General features: G+C 37.2%; 1 protein-coding gene across 1 annotated transcript in view; it reads left to right on the forward strand.

Moving 5' to 3' along the window:
* MDGA2 (MAM domain containing glycosylphosphatidylinositol anchor 2) overlaps positions 1 to 20,209 on the forward strand; it is a gene marked incomplete at its 5' end in the record, with an annotated part of 377,702 nt that overhangs the window by 298,863 nt on the left and 58,630 nt on the right. Inside the window, one exon of the mRNA XM_072428049.1 lies at positions 7,756 to 8,049. Within this exon, the coding sequence (XP_072284150.1) occupies positions 7,756 to 8,049 (294 nt within the window). The remainder of the gene's footprint in view (positions 1 to 7,755; positions 8,050 to 20,209) is intronic.

A 20,209-nucleotide genomic window follows, 5' to 3' on the forward strand; every position in this document is an offset into this window, starting at 1 on the left:
ATGAGAGCTTTGGCTCAGAGGACATGGGTTGGAATGAAGCTGGTCATCATTTTATCTAGGAGACTTGTGACCTTTACTGGTGCAAAAAAATTGCTGTGACACCTCGAGATTGAATGTGAGCAATGCAATTTAAGCTTTTTTTTCTGTACTTTTCCTAGGCTTTGTAGTTTTCATTTTTTTTTTTTAAATAATATTGTTCACTATTCTCTCACCAAGCCCTTTATTTTCTTTTTTACCAACCCTGATTTCCCTGCAGGTATTTCCTCAGAGAACTTTAGATGGTGACTCAACAAAGGCCTGTACAGAACAGGCTATTTTATTTCCCCTAAAGGAATTCACATTTTACAATACCTCCAAGATGAACATCAGTTGCTCGCCTCTATGCTTTCTTCACTGCAAACAAATGTTTTACCATTTGCAATCGCTTTCAACCAAAATCATAAACTCATACAAATATACCACCATAAGAATTACAAGAATACCTACTGGAAAAAAAAACTATTTCCTGTAGTTACATTCTTTTATTCTTTTCCAGTTTTAAACCTGCTATTAAGTTGATTGGGAAAAAGACACTAAGATCGATACTCCCACCGAAGAATTGTCTAATATGTAGGTAGCCATTGCAAAAGCTTCTGCAAATACTTCTTGAAAGCCAACTCTAAATGTCTTATGACATATTAAATGATCTTTACTCAGCTTGCATCCTGTATCCCCTTAGCTTTTCAGTCCGGCCTCTGTATTTTTATTTTGGAATGCTTTCCCCATCACAGTTGCTAGCTTTGCCCATAAGTCAAAAGTAACCTGTAATGATGGAAAAATAGCAGCTGCAATTTCTGATCACTTCCTGCAAATGCAAATTGTTTTAGTTGTCTCTATGATATATTTTGAAGGGTAGAATAAACTCATCATTCTTTTAATGGTGGGATTTATACAATCTCTTTTATAAGGTTTTTACTGCAGTGAATGACTTAATCGAGGGTATTTTCCCTCACTTCCTGTTTCCTTGAAAAAAACAGGCAGTTCATTTGTTGCTGGGACAGGAAGGCGCAAATGGCAATTAGAAAAAAATTTTTGAGAGATTTTTGTTTTTTCCTTTCCTGGCAATAATTGGGGGAAAATTTTGCCAATAGAAATCAGGATCTAACGAGAGATTTAGCCCTTCCCTGATTTAACACAATACATAGGAGTTATTGTAATATGGACTACACAATCGTATTCTTAAAAGATATAATAGTTCTAAATCCAACTGTTTTAGCAAACCTATTTCAGACATTTACAAAAAAATAGAAACATAGCATAGAAGCTTTTACAATTATTTTTTCACAAAGGATCAGTTTTAGACTAGACTAGTTTTAGGTCTAGACTTAGACGCATCTTTTGGATAATATATTTTAACATTTCTTCTCCGAGGTCTTCATGTTTTGCAACAATCTGGTTGCTGGCCTTCCCAGCCAAATTTTCTTCTTGCCGAATATCCTTCCCCTCCTTCTTCTGTCCTACTTTTATCACCTTTTACAGTTCTCTGAGTGTACACTTTTGAATTCATTTTTTTAGTGGCAAAATCTAAAAAATTTGATTTCATTTACTGTACATTGTTTATCATTACTAAAATTTTCACAAAACTGTAGTTAGTTTTCTAATCACTCTAAAAATTCAATAAAAATGATTTTATGATCGTCTGCATTCACAGGTCTGGATTGTTCATTATCGATTACCATTCCTGGGAGACCAGCAGAGATCAGTGTCTATACTGTTGATAATAAAAATGGATATCTAGTGTGAAACTAATATCATGTCTTGGTACTGTTTAATTTAGCCAATATACAAATTTCATTGCTGTAATACTGGAAATATTTTTGCATGAAAACAGCTTCGTGTTAGGCAGAATTGTGCCTGGATAATTAAATAATAGCACAAATAATTGACTTGGTGTAATAATTTGCATAATTGAATGAAAATTCAGGTTTGTCACATGAAAAAAATCAAGGTAAGGTAACAATGATCAAAATCCTTAGGTAATATACAGGTGAAACCTAATTGTAACCTCAGACATTAGGGTCTGATGTTCACTACGCTATTGATATATGCGTTGTTATGTTTGGTTTAAAACAGCTGCTAATTTTTTTGAGTAATATTTGAAATTAGCTTTTAAGTAAGTAAAGTAAGTAAAAATAAAAACTCTTTAAAAGCATAGATTTCAGACGACTGCTAATTTGTCAAAAACTGATTAAGCAAATGCAGTCCAAGAGCTGATCATTGAGGCTTAGTCAGTAACTCCTGAACCAGCTGGTGTTGATGCACATGCATAAACAATCAAGGGATTTCCCCAATTTACAGGTTATAGTATTTATGGTTATTTATAGTTTGCTAATGACAGTATGTTATAATATGCTTTTATGCTTTGGTGGCTGCTTGCAAGTAGAAATGGATCTTTCAAAACAATAATGATCTGAACCACCCTAGCTATTCCTCCATAGGAGAAGAAGTTTGACTTCATGTACTGACCTAGCCAAAGCCTTGATTTAAATCCAATTGAATTGAAATGTGAAAGGTTTAAATGGGTAAGTTATGCAAAGTAACCCACTAATGTTTTGCAATGAATGACTTTTGTCATGTCAGAGACTGGTGTGCAGGTGTGGAAAATTCCTACATGAAACTGTTTCTACTAAAAGGAAGCAATACCACCTTCTAAATGCCAAGAGTATGCCAATATGTCTTTTATACATGACAATAATAATTTGCCTATACAAGGCTTTGAAGGAAATACTGTACTGTATTTGCAGGTTATAGTGAAGGTTTTGATTTGAACATGCTGGAAGGAATTGTGTTTTCAGGAATATCTTTTTGTTGACAAGTATAATATGGCCCTTCTTTAAAATGACAGTTCTATGAAGATTATTTTCCTATGGTTTCACACAGCAGTCGTGTGTGTGTTTGTGTGTGTGTATATATATATGTATGTGTGTGTATGTGTATATATATATATATATATATATATATATATATATATATATATATATATACATACACTGTATAGAGGAACACACTATCACAGACATGCACTACGCAGTGCTTTGCTTTCCCATGAAAAGGTGATGGTATTTTTGGTTGCCATTTCCACAAAAGGTTAAGGAACACACAAAGCTGTCATTATAGCTCTGTGTGTAATACTCAGATCTCATAAGTATTGGAGGCTTTTAGAAATAATATTTAATTGAAAATTGCACAATTGACAGCACCACCTATTACAAAGCTTAATATGTCTCAGGGAATGAAAACCCCCCAGTGCTTATTTTCAACAGATATTTCTATGTAATGGGTTACAGTGTTTTTTCTTCTGTGATTGAATGGCCCAGTGGTGTTCACAATGCCACCAAAGTCTTTTCTGTGCTTGTGTTTAACACATATTTAATTGAAATGATGTTTAATATTAGATGTCACTTTCCTTATGCAGTTTAGTCTGACTTTGATTCACTGCTAGAATAATAAGGCACATTTTAGACTTTTGGACAATTGACAGCAGCATTGTACCGCAGGCTCATCTGTACTCCCAAATGCTTCTATTCAACCCAGTGGGAGAGGTTGGGAACCACTTTATGTAGGTGATTGCTGTTACGGCGGGGTAGAGGGCAGTTCCTGGAAGTGGCGTGTCCTTTCTGGCCACGCAGTTCTGTTTCCTCCTCCGGATGATGAACTGGCCTGGGAGTGGCTTATCTTCAGTTTGCAGCTGCATTGGTGAAAGGAGCCTAACTATTCTTGACATGTTTCTTTCTTCCAATACACATTTAACATTTAAAGCCAACCTAAACTCTCTCAATTTACTTTCTTTTTTTGTATAGTAGGAATAATAGTTATAGATAGTTTATCAATGAAGAAAATGATGCTTTATGTGTAAAAACATCATGAATTGTATTTGACTCATCCCCCTTTTCACAAGCAGTCCTAGTGCCATAAAAGTCCACTGATGCAGCAATGCTTTATGGGTTTGTCTACTGAACGAACAACCGCGCCCTCCTTTCTGCATGTCAGGTGGTTCTGCAAGAGTTTTTTTGGGCATATCTTCATCACATCAAAATAGTAAAGAAAAATACACTACAAAACCTCTTCTTTTTCCTATTTACTATTTTGATTTTCTATTAAGAGAGTGGCCTCTGACCCAACTTGATTTTAGGGTTTACCATACCATACCTTTCTACCTTTACATATGTCTTCAGTACATTCAGTGTCCTATAACTGCTACATCAACATACAAAAAAAAATAGCAAAATCACAAGTATTATGTTCACATGTGCAGATTTTAATTCTCTTGCCGAAATCAAGTATTACCCTTGTCCACAAGAAAATGCTGTCAGACAGTTCAACGGCTGTTTCCCCCAGTATATTGTGATGGAGTGTTTTTAATAAACAGGGAAAGCCTGAAATGTACTTTGACCTGGGAAAAATGTTTAGAAAGAAATATTTGGAAGGTAATAGATTTCCATGTTTCTGATAGAAAAATTAAGGAAAAATAGATTTGCTATGGAATGCATCTTGTTTTAAAGTGGCTTCACTAGAGTGATTTGTGATTGGTTTCTATAATGCCCATTGTGTTCAGAGCTCTTCACATTGCATTTTAATAGGCGTGTTTGAATAAATTTACCTTAAAAAATAGATAAATAGATCAATGTTTGCATAGGTTTCCTACAGACCTGCTGGTAGTAACGTTGGCTTCCTCCCATTTTGGCCCTGCTATCACTTATTTAAAGTGTGCTAAAAAGAAAGAGTATTGTGGCATATAACAAACAATTTGCTTCCATAATTTAATAGGGACTTTGGTTGTTTTGGCAATTCTTATTTTTTCTCCTTGAACCCCTTTATTACATAACATTTATTGTATATTATGTTGGTCCCATATGAATCTTGGAATTTTATAACATGTATTATTACCCCGTCTTAAAGGAATGAAAAGCAGATGGTTAAAAAAAGTAATCATTTGGAGTTTACCATGTAATTGTCCATTAAAGGTCATTGTCCTTAATTAATAACTGCAACAAGATTAGCGTGTTTACACCGATGATGGCATCTAATCAAGTTCTTTTTCTTACTTAACTTTGGATGGTTGCCACTATGGTTTACTGTGCACCATTGCTTGAAATCGTCTAAAGAGTAAGAAATCTTTTCATGTCTGAGCATTGACCATGATGTATTTTCCCAGAACTGAAAGCTTTTCCATGTTAATTTGCTGTGGTTTAATGATTGTTCAGCCTATATGCTGCTTAGGTCTAGGAAACCATAATACAGCAGCATCACCTGCTGGGAGAGCTGGGATGGAGCAGCAGGAAGATATGCTAGTCACACTTAAAAGTATACTGCACTGATGCTGATTGTATACATGGAGTCTCCTTCCTTCATGCACCCGCTGATTTCCCAGTCACTGACCCATGCACTTTCTACATGAGAAATGGCTGAAGGCAAGCTTCTAATAATAGCTTAGCAGCTCCTTTTAAATAACCCAAAGTGATTTTTTTCCTTTAAATCTGACTGATGTCCAATGCTTTGAGGCACCTCGCATTAATAAAAAGAACTTCTCGGCATGCATGCATGCTTTGAATTTCAAGTAAATTGAAAATTGGTGGCATGGCTTTAAAGGTTGCGAGTTGAGGCAAAGTAATAGTCATTTTTTATTATTTTATTAATTTGTTTTTTATGTCTGATGTTCCATTTTGTTTGCAAGTATTTATATGGTTTTCAGATGCAGAGATATCTCCTATGAAAGAGAATCACAAATATCTTTGCTGGAAGCAATAGATCATTAAAGTGAACCTGTGCTTTGCTTAGTTTTGTTGGATGCCTTTACAAGACTTCACATAATTAGCTTTCATTCCCTCCCCTTCCATTCTGTTTAACCCCTGGGCATGGGGGTATTTACCACCTATAATCCCCCTGGTGTTTGAGTATGGTAAAACATGAGACACAATGCCTTGCTTTCAAGAACACTATCAAAGGTTCTTGGTAACTGGCCATGTACACACCCAGCATTGTCACAAGGGGCAGAGGAGAGATCATCCTCTATTTTCTTTCTGTGACCAATTACATTTGTAAAGGGGTGAAGGAGAGGTTGGTTATGTACAATTGTAAAGAGCAACAGTTAAAGTCAAACTCTAGACAAAATTTGTATTTCTATTTCGATATCTCAAAGAGTTTAGAGCCCTTGACAGATTTTTATTATTGGCTTTGTTCTCATTGGGGAACATTTCTGTTAGGACAAAAAGCAATGAGAAATAACTTTTGGTTGAGTAATGAAGTTAGAACTAATGCTCCCATTGATGCCTTTCTGTCCCAGTGACATTTTCACACACCATTCACATGGTGCATATGTGTCATAGGTGAAAAAAAAACCTTTACAGTGGGACAGTCAAATTTTAAAAAGTTTTCCCCACAAGTTAGGGTTTAGGTGAACATCTTCTTTGTCCTGCATGGGGAGTGTAGGTTTACTTTAAAGCTACAGTTAAGAAAAAGGCAACAGTGAAGAGTATATCGAAAAAAAGGAAAAAGGGATTATTTACATGTATGGTATATCTCATCCTTTCCTGTATAAGTCAAACGTGATGTCTCCTTCTGAGCCTTTTTCTTTATTAAAATGATGGACAACCTCATTGTTTCTCGAAGTGTTTGAGTAGTGATAGAGGCTTCACTTTTTGAGAGGAAATAATACAACATGCAAAACAAAACAAATACAGTAAGGTTGCTGCATAGTAAATATCACAGACAATGGAATCGCTAGTTGACAAAGTTACAATCAAATATGGCTAGTGTTACAAATTATAAGAGCATAAAAAAAACAAAACAACAATCTGCAAACAACTGGAGGATCATTGTCCAAAAGACGATAGGCATACCATGCTGTTTGTTCAAAGGTCTTGCAATCTATTTTTCTCGTATCCAAAGATAATGTAGCTATGTATGATTCCCATACTCCCAAAAAAACCCTCTGCCCGTGTTTACTTGTCCAGAGAAGCTTCCCATTCCATCTCAAAAACAAACCACAGTTTTTGCAAAAATAGTGCAAGTTTTTGCTGTAATCCAGTTATGGAAAGTAGTTTTCTTTGCTACCAGAAAAATTATCATCAAAAGTTTCCTGCAGCCTTTGACAACCCTTGCACCATGAAACAACACTTCTCCGAAAATTGCCCATTTAGGGGTTAATGAAAAATAGTTTACCAACCTTAGGAGTGCATGCATTGCAACTCGCCTCAAAAACTAACATATTTTAAGGGCAGTCTGACAGCATATGATACAGATCTGCCTCCAAGACGCCACATTTTAAACATTGGGAGGAAGGACTGAGACGAATCTGGTAAGAAAGCTTAGGTGAAATATATGCATAGTGGAGTCATTTCCCCATATATTGAAGAGGACAATGCCTTCCAAACACTGCAAAAAAATATTAATATATCATGCAGAGTTAGCTCTGGAAAATGTTTGAACCATCGACACAGCCCAGTATTTCTGATTTCCTAATCTAACACAGTTCTATAGGTTTTTTATATTTCAGTGATGGCTTTTTTAGAGGCTTCACTTTTACAGGTTCAGTCTAAATACAGTACATATAACTGTACTTGTTCACTTCAATGTGTGCTGTTGATTCAAGATGGACACAATTACTTTTTTTCGTAATAAATTTAGTTATTTTTTTAGTTAGCCAGAAATATTCTGTTTTGATTAGTCAAGCAATTGAATAATAAAAATGATTTCTTTGTTTTTTTGTTTTTTCAGTCCCACCAAACCTCACCGTTCCAAAGGGCAAATCTCCAATGGTTGCCAGGGAGGGAGATACGATAGAACTGCAGTGTCAAGTTTCTGGAAAGCCCAAGCCAATTATCATGTGGTCTAGAGCTGACAAAGAGGTTCCGATGCCAGATGGATCAATGCAGATGGAAAGCTATGATGGAATATTAAGGATTGTAAATGTGTCCAGAGAAATGACAGGAACATACAGGTGTCAAACCAGTCAATACAATGGATTTAATGTCAAGCCAAGAGAAGCCCTGGTTCAGCTGATCGTGCAATGTGAGTACAGAGGGTCATGATCATTAAGATTTTCTATAGTGTTTGCATTGTTGGATCGACTTCTGGATTTAGGCTAATTTTAGATCATCTCCAAAGAAATTGTGGAAACTGCAGAGCAAGCCTTTTTGACACTATGGGCAAGAAGAATTGGCATATATGTTGCAGTTTGTCAGCTCCATCAGTAGAACAGTTTTGGACTATCTTAACCCTTTTCAAAGCCACACTGTCCATCAAAAGTGACGTCTAGTGAGGTGGGACAGCAGTGCTACGGGGTGCTTACAATAGTACAATTGTAAACATGATGTATTTATACTAAGGCTTTGATGTTCACCATGTAAACACATAGCCTTACACATTCTTTTTCCATACATTTATGTTTCCTGTTTTATCTCCACTTCCCCTCTTTTCCTTTAAAAACTGTGTTGTTTTTATTCATTATGTCCTCCTTCACCATCTACTTCAATTTCTTTAGCCTGGTGAATTTTCCATTTGGGTTTCTCAGCAAATAATAGTTTGACGAATGATTGTTTTTTATGCCTGCTGCCTAATTAGCAAATAGTAACCTATTTCAAAGTTCATGCTTAAGTTGTCCCATGTTCTGTACCTATGTCACAGTCAATTAGCACCATGAGATTACATTTCCACAAGACAGATACTAGCTGCATCAGCACTGCTCACAATGCAAAATCCTAAAAGTCATGAGCCGTATTAGTACCCACACAATGTATTTCTAATGAGGCAATATTTTCCTTTCTACCTTAAGGAATAATTAAAGGTTACAATGTTATCCAAGGTTATATAAACCATAGCGTTTGCATCTGTTTTATACCTACCTGCAAATTATTCTCTCAGTGGTTCCTTAATAATGGATTGAATTTTACATTTTCTTCACAAAGACCTTTTGTATTTTTCCAAAACACACGCTCAACTTTTGTGAGACAATAAACTCCTTACGGAAGGATTGCTAGCATTTGCATTTAAAAGTATATCTCAAGCATAGTAATATGGTGAAAGCAATAAATCACCAAACTTTCCAGAATTTAAATAATGAGGAAGTGGCTTTAAAATAAATTCCAAGTGTTCAGATTATTTTTAATACATAATTGTGTAAGGGATGAGGAGAAACTTTAAGTCAAATTACTAACTACAAACAAGTATCTTTTTGAAGGAAACCAAAAGTCATTACCAAATCCTCTTTTCATTATGTCTGGCACCATGCTTTACTTTATGCAGCTTTTTAAGCAAATAGTTATTTATTAATAAGTTGAAAAACTTCTTACCTGGAGATGCACAGCCCTGCTTGGAAGGCAGTGACAAAGCACTGTCAGCCTCCCACACAGGCAGCAGAAGGAGTGCACATGACAAGCTGACAACACATCTGCCATTTGTGAAGTTGGGGGTTAATGATGTCAGCTTGAACCATGAAATACTGTTCATAGCAGGGTCTCCAGGTAGGAAACTTTGCAAAAGATTTTCAAAGAAGATTTACTTCACATAACAGTGCACATTTTAGACATGAAGCCAAACATACTCACAAGCTGATTTAGGATTTACATACATTTTAAAAATTACGTTGGAGATGGGTAAGGATTTCAAAATTCTAACTGACCTATTACCCAGGAATGCAGATGGCTAATGTATGTATACTGATTTTATTGCAAATTTACTGCAGGGGCTCGATAAAGAATTTTGCAGTTGGCAGATTGTAGGGACAGAACTAGAAAACTTCCCCTTTTTTTTTCCCTAAAAAAAAAAAAAATTCTAAAAAAAAAAAGTTCCGAGAGCTGTGCTGATCAATGAATGCAGCCACGACTGCATTTATTGATCAGCTCAGTGTGCGATCCCCGGTATTAGAGGTTAAATGGGGACAAGTCCCCCCATTTAACCCCTCTAGTGCTCTCTGATTGGCTGAGGAAAGGAAAACCCTGATGACACTTGAGCGTCATCAGGATTTTCCTTTCCTCAACCAATCAGAGAGCACTAAAGGTTTTGAATGGGGAGACTTGTCCCCATTTAACCTCTAGTGCTGGGGATCGCACACTGAGCTGATCAATGAATGCAGCCACAGCCCGCGGTTCATTCATGCAGCCCTGGGAATACTCCTGTGTGCAATCCCAGGGCACTAGAGGTAAATTAACCAGAGGGCACTAGAGGTTAATTACCCTCTAGTGCCCAGGGATCGCACACAGGTGGTTTGCCTGGGCTGCATGAATGAATACAGCCCCAGGAATCCTCCTGTAATGATTTCCTGGAACTTCCGATTGGTCCGCAAAATCGGTTTGCCGAAATTCGCAGGAAGTTCAAGTAAATTTTTGCTACTTTACAAATTTAGTAAGAGGTTCACCTTGACTGGTGGCCACATGTAGAACATTTACAACCTCAAATTTTGCAAAAATAGGTGCAAGTATTATTAATCCTTCGGGAATTAGTTTAACAACTATAAATCTAGCCAGTCCATAAAATCTAGCTAACTATACCCTTTCAGATTAGATTGGAGTGATTTTTAGTCCACATGTATTGTCTCTTTGACCAAACACAATGGTCTTTTCACAGGAACTTCCTTGCCATCTTTCTGTGGCCATACGTCCAATAAAGGGGACTTTGTAATGGTATTTTACAAATCACTTTCTTTGACAATCACAGATATGTCTTTTAACTAAAAGTGTAGCTTATTATTGTAGGTACAGCAGAGAAACAGAACACAGCTTTTATTGTGTCAGAGTTTATTTTTGTTTTCACATCTTTTCTTCTCAGATCATTTCAGTGCTAGCACAGCAGGAGTCCCGAACAGGACTAAAATGAAAGCCATTAGGAAATGTGCAACAGGTAGCATTAGCTAGGCTGCTCCATATGGGGCAAGACTTGATAGCTAATGTCCAGATATAGCAATATTAAGGAGAATACATAATCCCTATCAATCTGTGTTAATGATTAAAAAAGAAGCATGTAAGGTTTGTAAATATATGTACATAGAACGACAGTATTTCTTAATACTAATAGCTTAGCCCAGAAAAAAATAGATTTTCTATGGTCAAAATTTATTTCAGCAATTCATCATCACTCTGCTTCTCAATCTGTCAGCATGTCCGCTTAAAGTTTTTTTTTTTTCTCCTGCCCACAACCTTCCTTATATGTCTTTCATCAGATTATGTAAATCAATAAACAGGTTTTCTGCATTCATTTCCCTCAGGCACCTACTGACCTGTCCAGCTTCCCAACACTTTTCTAGTTTAATGCCCTTTCTCCTTCCACTGTTTATAATTCTCAGATGCCATCCTCATTCCTTCAGATCTGTTTTCAGGGTCTCCATTTGCAAAAACATTTAATTTGTCTTAGTGACCATTGTCACTATGACTGAAAACGAGGAATACTCCAATTTTTTGAGCTGATACCAGAACAGGAATTGGAGGTAAATCTTCCAATGGGGACACTTTTTTCCTAACAACTAAAATTTTTGCTTGTGCTTACAAGACAAAAATATTTTTTTACTCAAAGAAATAAATACAAAAACTTTCACAAAACATTTTGGATTTTTTTAATTTCAGTTTAATGCTGCTGGCCCCTGGTCTTCTGTCCAGGAGACCAAAAAATCAACCCATTAAATGTAGTGCTAGAAGCTCAGATGTAAAAAAAATAGTCATGTCATTTTATAATCATTGTGTATGTTCCTTATTAGATGTAACTGCAACTGCTTCACTAAACAAATCAAATTTGCTTGTTTCCCATCAAAGAGTATCGGTATTTTCTAACTCTCATTTTTAATAGTTTATTACTTCATTTACTGCTCTCTGTTACAGAAACACTACAAATGTGTGTGGGCTCTCAAATTTTGGTGTTGAAGAACCTCTGTTCTAGGGAAACATACCAAAGTTATATTAGGATGGGCCCTATCATGCTTTCTATTAGTGGCTGATAATTGACTGAATGTATTTCATACAAAGCTCTATTACATAACTTTGAGGCCCTGCAATAAGTATATGTAGCGCCAGAAGTTCATGTCCTGCAGATTGCGAAAGTATCTGGAGCCCTGTTGAGTGACACAGTCAGTGAGGATATGAACTGCCAGAGGCACATGTCCTGTGCTTTTTAGCATATGTGCAACGAGTGCTCTGCCACTCAAAATGATCGACTTGCATAAGCCAAGTCGTGTAACCCTATCCCAAGATTTCAAAAATATAGTTGGTTAGAAACAGCATATTCTGTAAGGTGACTGCATTGAATATTAGTAGATAAAATGCTAATGCTGTGGTTTGTAGAATTTCGAAATTGAATGAAAAGAGACTACAGTAAGTAGAAAGATTGCAATTTTAGGAAGTGAATTGAAAATGGTGAGATAAAGGAAGGTTTGAAGATAAGAATACTGTCAGGAAAAAAAGTCTGACTTTTTTCACTGTAGCTGAACAATGCATTAAAACAATATAAAATGCTTCACAATTTTAACTCCAATCATATGTTAAAAAACATTATTCCATTTGCGCCAAATGACACTGTTCATAACTAAGCTCACATTGACTATATTGTATGTTGCAAAGAATATTTTTTGTTTTGGGATATACATATAATATACATGCCTTCCACCTGTCTAGATGCACAAGGAAGTTTTCAGGTCCAGAAAAGGTTGTTTTTGTCAGGACTTGACAAGTTTAGTAAAGTAAAGCCTCCTTTTGTAGGTTTATAGTGATGAGGGGAGAGCCCCACTGACAGGTTTAAATTGTTATCTATGTCCCTGTTAAGGAAGATTCATTTTTTTTTTTTTTATTTGTCCTGATCATCGGTATCACTTAGAATAAAAGTAAGGGCAAATCAAAAATTTGAGTTACAACCAGGAATAGGAATAGATGAAAAATCTTCCCTGACAACTATCCAAAAGATCGCCTTTACATTGGGAAGCTACTGTATAATTTTCTGTTGAATCTGTTGAATATCCAGGACAAGAAGTGATATCTTGCTAAGGAGACATATACAGGTGGTCCCTGAGGACATCTGACATACAGACAACTCCTAGATACAAACATGGCTCCCTGGTGTACAGGACAGAGGTTTGATGAAAGGAGGGGGCAGTTTGCATGATTTTGCAGAAGTCTTTTGCTGTTCTGCAACATCTTGTAACTCTTTAATGACCAGGACAAAATCTGCAGTTGTTTCTTTTTGCATATCAAAGCACAGCTTGCTCCAGAACTTAATGAATGCCTAGGCTCCATAACGTTTTTTTTTTTGCTTTGTTTGTGATTACCTCACAGTGGGGATTTTATACAGTAACTGACAAATTCAACTTAAGAACACACCTACAGTCCCTATCTCGTATGTAACCCAGGGACAACCTGTATTGAAAAGAAAGAAACCTAGCAGTTCAGTTAACCCTCCCTGTTTCGAAAAAAAAAATATTTTTGCATTTAGTTGCACTTCATGCAAAATATTCATATGTATATATTATATTATTGGATTAATTGGTGTAGAGGTATGGAATTATTTTTTGCTGTTATGTATTTTCTTGTTTTGCATGCTTTCCAAAAAAAGGAAAGAGGTATTTATTGCTTCACAAGTGGTAAAGGTATAAGCTTTTCTTCCTGACTGGTTACCTTTAGAAGGATTTATTTAGAAATTTCACTTTAGCAACCTATTGGTCAGTGAGTCTGCCTATCCCATGTTGTGCCTAATTTACAGATTTGTATTGTATCTATGTAAGCTCATTATAATATATTGCATATGCAATGAGCACAAAGTTCTTTACCATTTAAGTACCATATTCAATGTTTACTGTATAAACCAAAATCTATAGATTAAAATGTATGTACATTAGGCTTATAAACCCTCAACTCAAAGACCTATGTGCTACCTTGTGTATAGGAGACGAATCATTCTTTTTTTACATTTTTAAACCGATTTTGGGTTCACTGTAAGTTCAAAGCAAAAAGTAAAAGCATATCTGCTTCCTGCAGCAGTTGCCATGCATTTTTATAAATTCAATATGACATGAATTAAATCTTCTTTTCTGTTGTATAAATGTATATTAGAGTTGCCACTAAATAGTACAGATCATGAAATTTGTATAAAACTTGCTTTGTGATCGTTAGTTTACACATGACACTGAAAGTGTCAAAATATAGACGTAAATGGTTGATTGTGAGAGAATTTGACCCTCAGGGGATAGCTTTTCCATGTGATATGCAAAGATGCTATAGCAAAATGACAACTGAGTCCAACAGATTGCACTGGAAATGTGTGGTTCTTCAAGTGTAGCCAATGTAGTTGAGCTCTAACCATATGACAGTGGCCTGCGCTACTAGGTTGCTGAAAAGTGCTCACCATATTGAGTGAGAAATGGCAATGTCTTCTCTCTGATAAATCATCAGAAACCAGTGGTTGGTAAGTCCTCAACTGGTTATGGTAAAATGAGAAATATCCCTGCAATGGCAACCTGGAACACTATTTGCAACTCACCACCAGTCTTACGCTGCCTTCTGCTCTAGAGGGCCCAGCAGTAATGTAGAATCTTGTGGGACTGTCATTGTTAAATATTAACACTGGTGGCATTCACTCTGAACTAGGTTGAAATGTTAAATTAAATGTTATGATCTCGATTACCCAAATTCAATCCCAGACCTCCCTTCTTCCCTCTAGATCATGTGCCAGTATCCCTTTTTTAGTTCCTGCACTAAGAAGCAAATTTGACAACTAACTTCACACTTTTAATGTGACAGAGCTTTTTGATCACGTATCCATACAAACAAGTTGCAGGTCCTCAGGGCTTAAACTCTGTCACCACCATATCCCAGGGGTCTGCGCTCCTTGATATTTATCAGGCTCCCAGGAGCCACTCCCCTGCCTCAGGAACATATCAAATACGCAACTATCCCCAACCAACACAACTCCTAATTACTGAAAAATTACACAATTTTAGAAGACCCCATACCATAGTTGGTTCTCCATACCGTACTATAAAATTTTCCAGGCACTGCCCCTTGACCTCAACCTCAACCACCTTCAATAATCCAACCAACAGAGAGGGAGGGCAGGAATCTTCTTCTTTACTGCCTAAAATCTGACCTCTTGCAGTTTTCCCTTTTATTATTTATTTTTCACCCATTGTTTACCTTATCCATCTATCCTTTTTTAAACACTCAAAACAACTTTTACCCCCAGCCTACTCAGCTCGGCCTTCTCACCCAGTCATGCTGGCTCTACCGCTATCCCTTTACTAGTCTCAGGCTCCAGGCCTTTCTGGACTGATGATACTTATTTGTGATGTATTTCAGTGTATTGCTGTTGAAACAAACACAAAGTTATAAGCATACTAATTTTTGAATTAAAAAAAGATGTTATTCTAAATTTGCAGCATTTTTAAGGGATAAAACAGGACAAATGTGTTTGTATTGGAATGGTTATTACTCTGCATAGCCAATATAGGCATGGCCTAGGGGTGGCAAGGCTGCCAGGGAAACAACACAGCCACTTACAAAGTGTTGCTGTCCGTAACACAGTCTGCCTGCCAGTTCAATTTGAATTGAACCCCTTTTTTGCTGCCCATAGAATTTGTACAATTTTAATATGCACTGCACTGCATATTTCAAGTCCTCCCAGTTCAGTTACTTACACCTGAACTACTAGCGGAGTATGGTGAAAATGTGTAGTCTCTTTGGTTGCCTTTCCACACACAAGAAGAATTACCTCTACCTCCCATTCAAATGCACACTGTGTGATTCTGTTTCCTTATTTAATAAGTAATAACACTAAAGTTAGATAGTTGCCTTGGGTGGGAGGGGGCAAAAACAAGGTAGTAAGATTTGTTAATATCCCTCCATGTTTGTTCAGGTTATCCACACCATCCAGGTTGCAGCGTCCCTAGAAATTAACAAATGTAGGTACATTATTCTGGTTCCTCCTAGGTGCTTGTGGGTCCTTACCCTTTGAATATGTGGCTGGCAGCAGCAGTGTTTGTGGCACCATTTTGGGGGATTTCCTTTCTGCTTCTACCAATGTGTGACTTGGAGGTTAGGTGATTTCCAGTGCTGTTAGATAGTCGTGCTGTTAGTTAGCACTTTGAGTAAAGTATCCACAGAGTGGATTAAACACTTATATATATATAAGTGTTTGTTATGCCTGTTTTCTCTTTTACACAGAGCTTTCACTTTCACATTTTGGCCAGTGTTCCATCAAAATAGCTTACTTGCCATAATGTCCTACTTGGTGGATTAAGGTTAGGAAGTCATTCAAAAGGTAGAGTTTATGTGGTCAGGTCAGGCATGGGCAAACTACGGGCCAAAAAGTTTGTTTCTCCGGCCCTTTGGGTGGTCCCCGGCTCTGGGGGGGCGCACCGGCCAAAGCCAGGGAACACGTCCCTCGTTTGTATCCCGGCTCATGGAGGTAGGCGGGCTGCACACCGTCACAGGCACCATCACAGGCTCAGATCCGCGATAGGAGAGTGGCCGGGCTGTGTCACTGCACACAATCCTCCAACTCTCCCTTAGCAAATATCAGATTGTGGCCCCTGACAGAAAAAGTTTGCCCACCCCTGGGTTAGGTTATGGGTAGAATACCTACTGCTTGAGTTTAGGGACTAGGAACAAAGGATAAGCACCAAGAACAGTCGGTTGTGGTAACAAGTGGAGGGATTAGGTCACAAAGTAAAAAAGGGGAATTAAGCTTAAGTACCAGGCAGAAATAGGTTAGGGTTAGGCAAGAGGATTCAATTTTATCACTAGCGTGGGACATCTCAACAGGGTAGGTTATTTTGCCAGAACCCTGGGAAGTGTGTTGGAAATCTTGTGCATTGACAGAAAACACAGAGCTGCTAATTGCTGCCTGATAAATTCAGTTTTTTTTTTTTCTTTGGGGGGGGCACTAACTTCACCTTATTTTACCCTTGTTTTAATCAAATATATTGCAGCAGATTTTTCTTAATTTTGGAGGTATAACCTGATGGCCTTTGAAGAGGTTATTTTACATAACCCAGCATTCTGTCTCTCTTGGGCTTGACATAAATCTTCTGCTTTTACACAAGATCTATAAATAAAGTTGCCTTATAAATTGGATCTCTTACAGGAACTGTCTCTTCCATATTGCGGCATGTCACAAAGCACTATGGTGGTCCTCTGTTCATATAGGCAGCCCATTATTTTAATGACCTTCCTTCAGCTATCTTCTGATCCTGCAGTAATTTAAATCAGACATACAGAACCATCGGCACATTCCTTTATGTGTACAAGTCAATTACGATTAATAAAATGACTTAATATTTTTTTTTTCTGCCAGCAAATGGAGTATTACATGAAAAATTAATGATAACTGTCTCAGGTGCTTTTTATGCTGCCTTTGAATTATGGTTTAAAGTTTAGGCACGAATTATGCAAAAAAAATTATTGTGATTAGCTTCTAAGGAGCTGTTTCAATAGAGCCTGTCACGAGCGGTTATGAAACGTCCATTGCTTGTACCTGCGCAATGTCAAAGTTCACAGATGCATTTAATGAGCCTATTACTAAAATGAATTATTCTTCTCCCTGTCTTGAAAAATTCCTTGCAAATGTCGGTATTATTATACATATTGTGCGGCACGGAAATGTCAGGCTTTATATGAGGACTAAAGTTATTCAGTTTATTCACCAGGACACAGCAGGCTTGGCAATTCAATAACAACTTTTTCTATTGTCCAATGACATCTTCTATTGTTAACAGTAACAAGAAATAGTGACGTTGCATTTAAGGAAGCCTGAGTAAAAACAAGGGAGCTGCCATTGCTGACTTGGGTTTTGCAGATAAAAGTGCTGTACCTGTCATCTTTGCTTGCTGCACTATTTCATGAGCCACTGACCTGAACTAGCATAGGAGATCTGAAATAGACATAAATTTTTTTACATCAATGATTCACTAGGAAATAGAGATGAGAACAGAATGATGGTCCAGTTGCTTGCACCTTTAAATCTAAATCAAATACAATGTCTTATGAATTGTAATGATGTATGCATTCCTGTCAATCCACCTTAAAATCAAGGGAATTACTCTGCTTTTAATCCCTGTCACCCTAAAGGATGCACAGATCTCATGTGTTCCCTGTATTCATCAGGCACTTGACTTAGCTCGCTTTTCTGCTTAGCTGCCTATTGTCTTGTATATTGCAACATAGTCCTGATTAATTCATATGTGTAAAATGTATTAATTGTATTTTGCTGTTTTGGTTACTGCTTCTAAAAGGATGACAATATTTACATAGGGACACTGAATAATACTGAATATTACTACAAACCAGATATTATTCTCTGAATATTATGTGTCTTGATGTTATGCAGTAGCACTTCTCGTCTTGTACACTTGATGTATTTGTTCTTAGAGCAGGTTCAGCCCTGGCTCTAAATCGTGTGATTTTCAGCTCATTTGCACAGCTTTGTTGGTCCTTAAAGAACCAATGTCTGCTCATTTCACAGTTGGTGGCAGTGAATAGTACTAGAATCACTCACTGCTACCCCTATTTATTCTTCATGTCTTCTGTTATGTGCTGTATGGACCTAGATATGCTTGCCACCAGGTGTGGGTATTGTGGACAGTGCTGGCCTACATTTGTATATGTTATTGAGTAGGAGGACTGCTACATCAGCAGTGCTGTCTGGGTCACGCTTCTTACACACTTAAAGCAGAATCCCATAAATTTCCATGGGGAACAATTTTGAACAAGTTGTTTGTTGACTTCAATTTTAAGCTAATTTACACTAAAATAGGTATGCTAATTCTGAAAATGCAGTTAGTTTTCTTCTATCACGTCAGGTTTTTTTCTCTACTGCTTATATTAATGCAATTACTGTAGCGTGGATTTGTATAGGCTATTCATTTACACGCAAGACCTCAGACTGTGGTCAGAGGTTGTGTGCTGCTCTACGTAGTGAATAAGCAAAATTACTTTTTCTACTTAAACACGTATTTCCTTTCTTTCAGATCATGTCTGGCTCTGCTTTTTCTTGTCGTAAGTGCCTAAACAACCCTGATTCATTTTTTTATATCTGTGGCAGTTTCACTATTCCCAGTCAATGGGCGAACATCAGCACATTTTAGAGCAAGCCTATTTGGAATATTTCAAAGGTCAACTTGGTGATCAAGATAAGTCCCCTCATATGGTCTGCAAACAGTGTGTCAAGTGTTTACGGATGTGGACAAAGGGAATACGTGATAAGATGCCATTTGGTATACCTATGGTTTGGCGAGATCCAGAAGATCATTTCAGTGACTGTTACTTTTGTATAGTGAAAAGGATATAAAAAGAAAAACAAAAGTAACAGAGTATCCTAGTCTACCATCGGCTATACGCCCAGTGGCTCATTCAGACGAAATCTAAGTGCCGGTTTAGGTTACTCTACCCTCTCTTGAAGAACATGATTAGGGTGATGAACTAGGTGACAACAATAATGAAGAGTTTGAAATTGAAGAGGACTCTGTTCGTAAGGAATTTGATCAGCATGAGTTGAGTGATTTGGCACGTGACTATCGAAGAAGGCTTCAGAACTCCTAACATCAAGACTGCGCAAGGAAAACTTGTAAAAGGAACAAAGGTATCATACTTTCGAACCAGAGAAATTGCATTTGTGAAGTACTTTAGAACTGACAGTGGCTTTGGGTTTTGCCATAACATACCTGGTTTAATGGAGGAATTGGAAATTCCAACCTATAACTCAACTGAATGGTGACAATTCATCGGTAGCTCAAAGCAGAGCTTAAAGTGTGTCCTCCTTCACAATGGCAATAGATTTGGGTCAGTCCCAATTGGCCATTCAGTTTCTCTTTGTGAAGAATATGCAGACATAAAGAGAGTCATTGAGTTGTTGCAATATCACCAACACAGTTGGGTCATCTGTGTTGACCTCAAAATTGTATGCTTCCTTCTTGGTCTGCAACGCGGATACACCAAATATCCCTATTATCTGTGCATATGGGACAGCAGAGCTCGTGAGAGGCATTGGGTGGAAAGGAATTGGCCTCCAAAATATGCCCTAAAACCAGGTTATTCAAACATTCTACATGAGCCACTTGTTGATAGAAAGAATATAATATTCCCGCCTCTGCACCCGAAACTTGGTCTGATGAAGCAGTTCGTTAAATCTTTGCCAGCTGATGGAGACTGTTTCAAGTACCTCATTTTGGCATTTCCTAGCCAGTCATTTGAAAAAATAAAGGCCG

Source organism: Pyxicephalus adspersus, chromosome 12 (genome assembly GCF_032062135.1).
Source record: "Pyxicephalus adspersus chromosome 12, UCB_Pads_2.0, whole genome shotgun sequence".
In the NCBI taxonomy this organism is placed as follows: Eukaryota; Metazoa; Chordata; class Amphibia; order Anura; family Pyxicephalidae; genus Pyxicephalus; species Pyxicephalus adspersus.